Here is a 12,191-nt window from a genome sequence, read left to right as displayed (position 1 = left end):
TTTGAACTTGGGTGTTGACAATAAACCAATTCTGATGTCGAGTTGTCGCCCTTGGTTGGCCACGTCTAGGCTTGTCTTGGACAGTTCTAACGGTGTTAAAATGTTTGTTCAAGCGTTAGATGGTTCCTCTGCAAAGATTTACGTGTCTTACAACAGCAGAAAGCGCAATTAAAGAATCTATCAGACACACAGCCCTTTTATTTTCTGAATTTATCATTTTTAAAATTTTGAAAACAGGGGAAAAAGGTATCCAACCTTTAAAAAGTACAGAATTTTATAGTGTGTTAGATGTGTTTGCATATTGTCTACGTGATGCAAAGCAAATTTTGTGTGTAGAAACCGTTGATTTCAACACAGACCGAGAGAAATCAATACCAACACTTTGTTCACGCACTACTTCCGGTTTATGATTTCTTTGGACTGCTCTAGCACAAAAAGTCTCATAAGTCCCACAAGTCATACTTTAAACTTTTACTGCAATTCTGAAGCTATACCGAAAATTTGCGTAATATAATGGGTGTGACAGAACTTTTATTGTGGATTCTTAATTCTGCCAGAGCTGTTTATACATTTCCACCTATTGATGTCTTGGAAAGATAAAATGAATGTAAAATTTCATAATATTAAGATCATATTTTATTGCCCCTGAGGGAAATTTTCTGTGGCTTTACAGGAGTGGTAAAAACTAATGTAAATATTCATAGAAATTATGTATTACTTTCATAAAAGAATTTCAATATGAAGAGGAAAATATTAGCTGACAATCTTGCAACATGTCAGATCAGATGCATTTCTCAAAGCACATGCAGGGATTTAGTGGCAGTGACACCGGTTCTGTGTGTGTTAGGACAACAGACGTGAGGTATATCTCTGTTTCTGGTCCTATGGACTGGGCCCACAACTTCTATAGTGGGAGCTAAAAACAAAATGTAATCAGTATGATTATTTTTAATCCTTTGAGCCCTTGCCACCGGTACACATTGCCCGTTTGCCAAGCTACTATTCAGTGGTGAGCGAAACCCCATCCCCAACTCTGCCTGCCTGAGACAAAATGCGTACGGAAAACAGTGTTTACTACACAAGGCATTACTGATTTTTTAAAAAGATCATCCTGAATGAGATGCGGGTAATGACAAGGACTACCCTAAGTGGGATATGGAATGTGATTCTGACCATCACATGAAGGTTAGTAATATATCATTATGGAGCTCAGGCAGAGGGGTATGGTAGCCTCAGAAAGTCAGTGCTCAAAGAGTTAATCATGCCCGTTTTGTGTAAAAGTTGTATACTTTGTTTGAAACAAATTGATGTTAGTAATGTAATCAGATGATTTGGTTATTTATTACTAAAAACTTGGTCTGCTTTGTGAATAATGTAAAGAAGTTGTTATTTTGTTACTGCGTCGTTGACTAAGATGAGTGTCTTCTCCTCAGTCTCTGCGTGAGGTTGACTACGTGGTGAAGGAAAAGAGCTTTGTGGAGAAGATCTTGGACACTGAATTTTTGGAACTTACAGACAAAGGAATTTTTTACAGTGGTAAGAGTTTTTTTTTTGGCAACAGATTTTTCGTTGTCAGTTTTTATGTTGATTCACACAAGATTTGAAATGCATGCTAACTTTCCTGCTCTTTTGACGTCTTAGGTAAATCTGTGGTTAAATTCAGAGCTAGCAGTTGCCACATTTGTTCGTTGTGTGCATGGTAAGTAAGCATGTAACATATAGCTTAACTGTTTATTTGTTAACTGTGTTAACTGTATCATACCTCCCCTCCCCCCTCCCCGCTCCATCTCCCCCCCCCTCTCTCTCTTTCTATTAGGTATTGAATAATAACATAATACAGATTTGAATTTGATGAAACAGAGTAGGGAAGTTTTGAGTGGAGTTTCTCCATGTGTCTGCGGGGATACTGTATCCTACTCAACTGGGATTGACCCCGTTAAGCAGCTGATCTCCTAAATGATCGAATTGTGTCGATGGGGATGTAAAACACATTGTAAAATCTTCTGTACTATTTCTTACAACATATACTTTTTCTCCCCTAACAGCCAGTTTTGTTATCTCTTCTAGATAACAGCCTAGACCATGGCCAGTCATTTATCTCCCCTAGATAACTACCAGTCTTGTCATCTTCCCTAGATTACAGCCTAGATAACAGCCAGTCTCATTTTTCTCCCCTAAATAATGGCCACTCACTAATTTGTCTCCCCTAGATAAGGTCCACTCTCATTTATCTCCCCTAGATAACGGCCACTCATTTGTCTCTCCTAGATAACGGCCACTCATTTATCTCCCCTAGATAACGGCCACTCATTTGTCTCTCCTAGATAACGGCCACTCATTTGTCTCTCCTAGATAACGGCCACTCATTTATCTCCCCTAGATAAGGTCCACTCTCATTTATCTCCCCTAGATAACGGCCACTCATTTGTCTCCCCTCACTCATTTATCTCCCCTAAATAACGGCCACTCATTTGTCTCCCCTAGATAAGGTCCACTCTCATTTATCTCCCCTAGATAACGGCCACTCATTTGTCTCCCCTAGATAACGGCCAATCATTTATCTCCCCTAGATAACGGCCACTCATTTATCTCCCGTAGATAACGGCCACTCATTCGACAACATCCTGTTCTACGGCAACGAGCTGACGCTGGTGGTGTTTGACACGCTCTTCTTCTGTATCGTGGACCTCATCTTCCAAGACTTTGTCCTGGCCGGCGTCATCACTTTCCTGGCAACTGAGGTGAGGCAGCTGGTCCTTGCAGCAGCATCGCAGTTGCCTACATAGTTGTTTAACCCTTTGAGCCTCCTGAGGTTACCGTGCCCCTCTGCCTGAGCTCCTGAGAGCTATATTTCTAACAGCCCATAAGATCATCTGAATCACACTCCATATCCCACTCAGGATAGTCCTCTTCATTACGAGCATCTATTTCCGAAAAATCTTCAAAATAACCAGTAATATCCTGCATAGTAAACAATGTTTTGCTGGTGAATTTTGTCCCTGGCTGGCTGGGTGGGAAATAAGGTCTCACTTATCGGTGTACTGGTGGCTAGGCATACGAGCAGTTACATGCACCACCGGTCTACCAGTGGCAAGGACTCAAAGTGTTAATGTTATTCTGAGAAAATGAAAAAAAAAAGAAGAGTGGGTGGTTGGCACATGTTCTGGTGTGGTTTGTTCATTCTTTCTTGTCAAACATGTCTTTTCTTTCTTTCTACTCCTTCATGTGTGTGCAGGAAGAAATAATTTATGTGACCTCAATCTCAATCCTAGCTGTTGTTGAGCCATTCCTGGCATAGCCTCTGTGGAGGCTTGTTGCATGTTTGTTTTTATATGTGTGTGCTTGTGTGTGCTTGTGTGTGTGTTTGTGTGTGTGTATGTGCGTGTGTGTATGTGTTCATTTCATGGTTGTTTTTTTTTGAGCAAGTGTTTTACGGCGCTCGCAACTGCATAAGGTCATACAAGCGAGCAGGACACATTAAACTTTTTCAGTTTGTAGGAAATTTTGGATTTTGCCCGTGTGGTGGCTGAAACCTATTCTTATCGATTTTAGACCACCAAGAGATCTTTAACTTGCGCAACTTGCACACGGGCCCTCCAAGATTTTTCGGCCTTGTCCGAGAAGGCTAGGTGTAGATCTTTCCTAGCAGAAGATCAGGGGTGTGGTTGAAAGACAGCAGTAAGAAGGAGCCAAGGAGTAGCAGTAGAAAGGCTGCAGAAAGAGTCAGGAGCCCAGAGGAGGGGGCAAAGGAGGTGAGGGGGTGGGGGCTGAAAGAGGAGATGAAAGCAGACGACATGTTTTCATGTTTACTATGTGGCAGGACCTCCAGAAATGTATTTTTGCTTGTTTGTGTATTTGTGTCTTTACAATGCTAGTGTAGATCTACTTCAATATACAAACTTTTGTCTCATAAGTCTAAAGACGTTGAGACGTATCTATTTTTTTCAATCTCTTTTTTCTTCTGACTGCTTTTTATGTATTTCAAAAGATTTCATTTGGGATAATCCAATTATTCCCACTCTAAGAAACTTTTTCTACGTGTCTTGAAATTTTGGTTCTAATTTTTGTGTTTTCTACAACTATTCACAACTATTCTCTTCATTCTTAATCTGTAATTTGTTCTTGTTTTTTTTTTCTGAAATATTTTTTTGTTTGAAAATCTGAAATGCATTATAAAGGAAAATCCTTTCTATTTCAGCTCATCTGCCAGGCAAGAGAAATGGGCGGGAAGAAAAACCTGGCCAAGAAAACTCTGGTTGATGAACGGTTCCTCATCTAGACGTCGCAACATTCAAACCTCATGTAGACATCCTCACGTCAGCACCTTTTAGCAGGAGTGAAGTGGGTGGAGGGAGATGGGGTGGGGGGGGGGGGACTGTATGTTACCGATTGCACAGACTTTCATGGTGTTCCTTGGTTCACACTGGACGGAGAGGAAGAGGAATGATTCCACTTCACTCCCCCATCATCATCATCATCATCATCATCATCATCATCATCATCATCATCATCATTATCATCATCCTTTCTTTTCGCCAACCGGAGTATAGGTCACCAACAAGAACTCTTGATGTTCTATCCTGGACTCCACGTCTGTCCAGCTGTATTCCATCTCCTTTAGGTCTGAATCCACGGCCCTCTCCAAGTACTGTTAGGCCTTCCTCACGTTCTTTTTCTATGTGGCTTCTATTTTGAGGCTTAATGGGTTTGTTATTGGTTTTCTTATGGACTGTCCAATCCACTTCCATTTTCTCTTTGATTTCTATATCTTTTTCTGTTAATTAGTTTGCTCTCATAGTTGAATTAGTTGTTCATTTCTTATTGTGCTGTGCCAAAGTATGTTTTAGGATTTTTCTGGAGCAGCTGTTAATGACTGCTTGTAGCTTTTTAGAAGTTTGTTCACAAAATTTCTGTGTTTCTCCCTCTCCCAGACCTTCCTAGATTGTCTTGGAGTAAACATGTGGTTGTTGTTTTTGGTCAAGGGCATGAATTTTGCTCTGTTTCTGAAAAAGTGTAGGATATTTTCCACCAGCTGTAACTGGTTTTGACTCCCAAGTTACCCGGTCGGCTGAGAGTTGAGCAGGGACAATGAGGTTCGACAGTTGTGTGCCTGGTAAGAAAGCATGTTGCCCACGGTGAGTGGGCGTTGTGTTTCTTGTTCCTATCCCCGCCTCCCGCACAGCGGAACAACGTACATTCCTCACAGAGATTTCCACAGATCAAAATTGTTGTTGACAATTGCGGTTGCTTTGTTTTGGTGAACAACCATGTGTTTTTGCACGGCGATCCGTCCACTTTATGGAAAGATTTTTGACTGGTTTTATTGTTTGATGATGATATCATTATTTGCTACTTAGAGCCAATTATAGGCACTTGTGATTTTTGGATGACTTTTTAAAAAAGGACCTGATGTTTTGTGTATTTGTAATATCATCATGCTGTTGTGTGATACAAGCTGAAGTGAAAAACCCCCCCAAACAAAACAGTACTTTTTCTGTAAGCTTGTAGTGGGATTTGCCTTTCTAGAGTACCGGTAACACTAGTTACAGTTAAATGTTATTTCTCTCCTCTTTAATCTTAAATCTGTTCATCATTGGGTTGGCTTCATGGTCTCTGAGTGGTACAAATGCCAGGTTTAAGAAAACCCTTGCCATTATGAAATGTTTGCTGACTCAAATGTTTGTTCGTGAAGTGACTATCTGCCAGAAATGTCTCCCAGTGTTGGTTCTGTAGCTTCTCAAGTTTTGCTCAAGCTGGAAGACGGACCCATCATATGGGTTGGATGCTTGTTTGAGAGTTCTGCGTGCATCATGAAGGGGATTTAGCTTTTGTAAATGTTGATAACATGGGATGTTATAAGGCGATTGATTTGTAATATATCAGTTTTGATGACTTTGATTTTTGATGTGCAGCAGTTTACAGTATAACACGGATAGCTCGAATTCATCGGGACTGGACTCGGTAGTTCGAGGGATCCGTAGTTCGAGGGATATCTTACAAAGATAAAGAAGAAAGAAAAACCGCGGGACTGAAGGCACAGTACGATGGATGCGTGATTTCGAGTCTTTTGTGTTCGACCTCTCCGTACTATACAGTGGAGTCGACTTGTAACGAGTTCTGAAATAACGAGAAGTCTGTTATAAAGACACTATTCTAAAACCCCGTTATTTTCCCCAAACTCCTAGATGAGGATTTTGTAAATAAAACACTGCTATTGCACTATCAGACAAACATGTCTGTCGGTTATAGCGGAATATTGCTGCTGCTGTGCTCAGCGCACAATCCATTTATACATATATTTATATGTAAAAACCTCGCCGATTGAGAAACTTGTCGTTGATCTAGCGAAACAAAGAATGGGAGAGCCCACGTGTGCCAACAATGAAGGCCGGAGTGAGTGAGTGGGGAGGGTGTGGCATGTGCTGACAAGCAGAACGCATCGTGTGATGGGCCAGCCTTGTCTAGATTATCTTGCCTACCATGCCTCTTCACTTCTCCAATGCCGGGATGGAGAGGTCAACGTGCTGTGATGGATGGAGCGAATGTATGACGTGTGCAAGCACAGGGTGTGGTGGGGTGGGGGGAAAGCACAGCGGGCGAGTTAGCCTGGAGCCCTTTCTTTCTGATTGCCATCACCGAGCTGTCAACATCGCCAGTGTTAGAGGAAGAAACCTGATTCGATTTTTGATCAAGTAAGACCTTGAGGTCATGTTGAACAAAATCATCATCAGAGGAGATAACAAAAAGGAATAACAGAACACCAAACTCATAGATTAGGCCTACTTTATTTTTCCCCTTGAATTTATTACTGGATCCCTTATAATGAGAATCCTGCTATAACGAACATTTCGTACCAGTCCCCTTCCTCTTGTTATAACTGGATTCCACTGTACTGTATTTTGTTTTTCCTTGTATTTAAAAATTCAAATTAACAATTTTGTTAGTGGTTCATTCAGATTCCATTGTTGGACAGTGGCAAAGTTTATGTAAGAAGAAATCTTTGTCTTTGATTCTCTCATGTGAACACTTGCCCTGACACATCTGCCAACACTGACACATAAACTGCTCGTAGAAATTAAGAAATACACGCTCAGATCTTTGCACAGGTATACTCATCAAGTCACACTCAACGTACAGTCTCTCTCTCTGTCTCTCTTTCTCACACACACACACACACACACACACACACACACACACACACACACACACACACACATGTAAAGAATGTTATACCGTGTGTTTCTAGATGGGTGACCTAGTCCAGGTTTATTGGAGTGTTACTCTTGTGTATATTCATCAACTAGGTGTTCCTTTTCTCATCACACATATCCGAGTAAAACATTTTGTCTGTACCAGTAGAATATTATTATTATGTATACGTATTTCAATATGACTGGAACACATCTTCACCTAATTGTAACATATTCTAACTTAACATTGTTTAAGTAGGGAAAAGAGAAATCCGTGCCTTTTTCATGTCAGTTTGTTTGGACAGACTATTTGTTTCTCATGCCATAATATGCTTGTATTTATGTGAATTGCAATTGTGAAAGTGTGACAGTTTCTTCAAAATTTGTATTGTCTCGACTGAGACCTAGAATCTACAACATATTTACAAAATGTTAAACTCTTCATTTCAATGCGAGAATGTTTTGCAAGTGTCCAGTTAGTGCAAGAGCATTTTGCAAGTGGTGTTTTTTTTGTAAATTTAAAAAAGAAAAAAAAAAAAGAAATAAGTTTGACAAGTATATTTTTTGAGCTGCACAGAAACCTGTGGAAAGTAAAATTGTGCTACTGTTATGTGTGAGCACACAACAATCAAATGTTGTGCTAAAAGGTTTTTTTTGTTATACCTCATTTCTTGGAACATGTGGAAGATTTTTCAATTTGCTTCCAGAACTCTCTATTCAGCAAACAGAGCGGTTGTGTTCTTGTCCATTATTTTTTGTGAATTTTAAAGATAAATGGGGTGTTTGCTTATGTATGAACTATAACTTACTTAGTAGTGGGTGGTTGGCAGGTGCTCTGATGTGGTTTGCTTCTTCTTTCCTATCAAGCATCTAACTCTCCTCCTTTTTTGTGAATGTAACTATCTTGTGAAACATCTATTCTTCAGCTCTTATTCGACCTTATAGTGTTGCAAGTGCCGTAAAACTCTTACTAACACTTAACTTACTTAGCATAATTGTGTGATATGACTGGTCCATGTGTAGCAGCGGAGTGTTTCTACCTCTGCTTCACTTCTGATAAATGCTCTTGTTGTGTGGTCTCAATGATTTTCTTTGCAAGTATACTCTAGCGTCTAGCATGCACACATAGCAAGATCGGGGGATATGGAAATCTTTTCGCTAGGTACAAGTTTTGGTATATGTACATATTTTAGATACAAAGAATGTACTACGTGAACGTAAAAGAAAAAATTTGGGGTCTGAAAATCTGTTTTCTATCATGTGCGTGTTTCGCAGTGTGTGTGCTAGACTTTATCATACTTTATGTACAGTGCTGTGAATCAACTCTGAAATTGTTGCAACAGTTGTTGCATGTAAACAAGTGAAACGAGAGTGTTAGAGTTGCTTGGAGAGTCTGTGGATTTATCCGTCCAGTGAACTTCTTTGTGAGATTTTCCTTAAAATTCATTTTGTGCCTTCTGTCTTATTATGATTTCTTATCGGATAGATTGTAATCTAAAAAACTTGTCAATAAAATGTATAAATTATTTATTGTACATTTCTTGTTAATAGTTTTCTTCTAATTATAAATTACTTATACATTTTGTCAGTTAAATATGCAAACACCACCACCACTTAACTACCACCACTAGCACCACCACCACCACCACCACCATCATCATCACAACCACAACACCACCACTAGCTCCACCACCACCACCACCATCATCATCACCACCACAGCACCACCACTAGCACTGCCACCACCATCACAACATCACCACCACACACCAGCGCCACCACCATCATCACCACAACCACTACAACCACCACTGCCATCACTAATGGTTCCAAAAAGCGCCAACGGGCGAGAACCGTGTAGTTGTGTACATGTATGAAGGAAATGTCGCTCCTACTTTAGACTTTACTCTTTTACTATTTCTCTTCTTATACCACTAGGTGTCAAGGGAACACGTAATTGTTGGACGTGGGCCAGGTGTATTGCTCTTGGGATTGTCGTATAATACAATAGTGCCTTTGAGGCGTTTCTTTGACTTCACCCATCTTTCTTTTTCTTGACCTTCCCTTTGCCCTGAAGCCATCAAATCGCATGTTGTAGACCTCAGTGGCTGGCTGTTGTGGCCCCATCCTCGTAAGGTGTCCAAACGACCTTGTTTCTCGCCTCTCGATATAAGTGCTCAGTTTGCCATTTGCTGTCTGATGTCTTCGTTTCCTTGTTCTAGCAATGTCGAAATCATTTATTTACTGACTTAAATGTACTCTTGCTGATTCTCGCTAGGCCTACTACATCGTGCATGCTAATTAGTCATTAGCTATGGTCTGATTTCTGTATAGCGTAAACAACTGTTGGAGATTGGCCCGTGTGCAATGGAAGACGGTTTGTATTTGTCATGGATATCACCTTTTCTGACTACTTAGAAACACTTTCTTTGGCTTTAATGGCGGTTTGGAATGTAGATACGAGAATCAGTCGACCAAAAAAAAAAGTAAAAAAGAAGAGGAGATATCAGTCATGGACATAATATTTCTGACTGCCTCATCAAAAATGATTTTTTTTGTGCAACATTCGACACAAATGGACGTAGCACTGCTGTTTAGAATAAAGACACACGCATAAGTTTTAGAAAAAGGTTAAATATTTTAAGAACATTTCTACCATGAGACTAGAGAAGAACACAAGGTCGAAAACTTGAGGAGAAACACTCATTTTCCGCACCGGTATCATACATTAGGCCCATGTTATGGTATTATACGTTGGAAGGAAACGGTATAATAAACCCTCAAGCTCTTGAAAATGTTGTAAAAAGTGATATTTTCCCTCTTAATTGTCCCACACCCCTGCCCGCCCCATACTCATCCCACAAAAATATGAAAGACGGGCTGATCAATGTCAAATATCCCTAGAACATGTAGTTCTCGTCTACTCATTTTTGTCAACGGACATCCACGTTGATGACATATTCTATTCTAGGCGAACAAAAATGCATCACCATCATGAAAATAATGTGTGCTTGCGAACCTATTGTGCTTCTCTCTCCCCCCCCCCCCCTCTCTCTGTATCTGTGTATATGTGTGTGTATGTGTGTGTGTGTGTGTGTGTGTGAGTGAGTGTGCGTGTGTGTGTGTGTGTGTGTGTGTGTGTGTGTGTGTGTGTGTGTGTGTGTGTGTGAGTGAGTGTGCGTGCGTGTGTGTGTGTGTGTGTGTGTGTGTGTGTGTGTGTGTGTGTGTGTGTGCGCGTGCGTGCGAGTGTGTTTTCGTGTGTATTTTGAAAATATGGAAGATAACACTATCATACACAGATATTCACGCTTTTGCTCGAGAGAGAGTAGAGAAAGAGAGAGAGAGAGAGAGAGAGAGAGAGAGAGAGAGAGAGAGAGAGAGAGAGAGAGAGAGAGAGAGAGGGGGGGGAGTGAGAGAGTCATTATTATTTCAGGCAATGGGTAGCCTACCTACTAGCGAATGCGGTTGAATAGCTTTATTCTCCAGAATAATGGAGCAATGTTCAAGCAGATTATGTCTGGTTCACCTACAGCATGAATTTCACACCCACGCGCCGAAAAGTGCACAAACAGAGGCTGTTATTTGTTAATGTTAATTAAGCGTACTAGGCCTACCAGCTTCCAAGGACAGCTACACGTGACTCAATTTTAGCATAATCAGTGTCAGTGACCGCCCCAGTATCTGAGTGAACCGGTGGGATCTGGATGCAGAGAATGTCCGGGGGATGCGGAGAATGTCCGGGGGCTCCGGTGGTCTAGAGGTTAGGGTGTTCGCATCTCATTCAAAAGGTCCCGGGTTCGAATCCGGGTAGCACTACCCCGTGGTTTTATGCACCCCGTTTATTTTAGCAAAATTTGACCATTTTTTGCAAAATTTCTAATTATTTCCCTTTACCATTTTTAGTTAAAATTAACAGAATCGCTTAATTTCGCATTTTTTTGGCTCAGTTTGCATAATTTCAAAATTTTTTCTAGCATAAAACGACGGGGACAGGTAGCAGCGACGGGAAAAAATTCTGCTCTAAAATTGTCTCCTTTCACCTCCTTTCCTGCTCGCTAGCAATGTTCTGTCGTCTGCTTTCGAATCCACCTTCTGCCCCCACCCCCTAACCTACTTTGCCCCCACCTTGGGGCTCCTGACTCTTTCTGCAGCCTTTCTACTGCTACTCCTTGGCTTCTGGCAGGAAAGATCTACAACTAGCCTTCTCGGACAAAGTCGAAAAATCTAGGAGGTCTTGTGTGCAAGTTGCCCACGTTAAAGATCCCTTGGTGGTCTAAAAATCGATAAGAGGAGGCGTTGGCCTCCACCCGGGCTAAATTCAAAATTTCCTACCTACTGAAAATGTTAAATGTGTCCTGCGCGCTCATATTATGATCTTATGCAGTTGTGAGCGCCGTAAAACACTTACCGTACCAAACATTATTTATTTAAAATGTGTCGTTCACCTACAGTATGGACTTCACACCTACGCGCCGAAAAGTGTGCAAACAGGCCTACCAGCTTCCAAGGTCAGCTACACATGACTCAATTAGCATAATCAGTGTCAGTGGCCGCCCCAGTATCTGAGTGAACTTATTGTGGGATGCGGAGAATGTCCAGAAACTCGGGCGGGCACACCTTCCTGTCCCTACGCAGTGTGGCCAGAGCCGCAGTTGCGAGCGCAGTAAAACCTGACTAAACCTAAACACACACACACACACACACACACACACACACACACACACACACACACACACACACACATACATCTACTCGGTCTTCACGACACCGCCCTTCATCAATAATCAAAACTGGCAACACAGTCGACTCGATACACCCGCACTGGAGTACAATCCCTTGGGAGCTGGGTCACGCATTTAACAACGATTCTGTGTTCGCGCAAAGGATTACTGGTCCAAGCACCCACCTTGAATCCTACCCCAAACCCTTATACCAAACCATTTTTATTTCACACACACACACACACACACACACACACACACACACACACACACACACACA

At 41.3% G+C, this 12,191-nt stretch overlaps 1 protein-coding gene across 1 annotated transcript in view; it reads left to right on the top strand.

The window, feature by feature from the left end:
* The window catches only part of LOC101851442 (meckelin), a gene marked incomplete in the record, with an annotated part of 33,125 nt that extends 27,111 nt beyond the window's left edge, over window positions 1-6,014 (top strand). Inside the window, 3 exon segments of the mRNA XM_013088102.2 lie at window positions 1,434-1,536; window positions 2,599-2,741; window positions 4,199-6,014. Coding sequence (XP_012943556.1) covers window positions 1,434-1,536; window positions 2,599-2,741; window positions 4,199-4,279 — 327 coding nt within the window.
* Window positions 6,015-12,191: the final 6,177 nt, after the last annotated feature.

Source organism: Aplysia californica, unplaced genomic scaffold (assembly GCF_000002075.1).
Source record: "Aplysia californica isolate F4 #8 unplaced genomic scaffold, AplCal3.0 scaffold00686, whole genome shotgun sequence".
NCBI lineage: Eukaryota > Metazoa > Mollusca > Gastropoda > Aplysiida > Aplysiidae > Aplysia > Aplysia californica.
The sequence above is the reverse complement of the archived record's forward strand: the minus strand, read 5'-3'. Positions and strand labels throughout refer to the sequence as shown.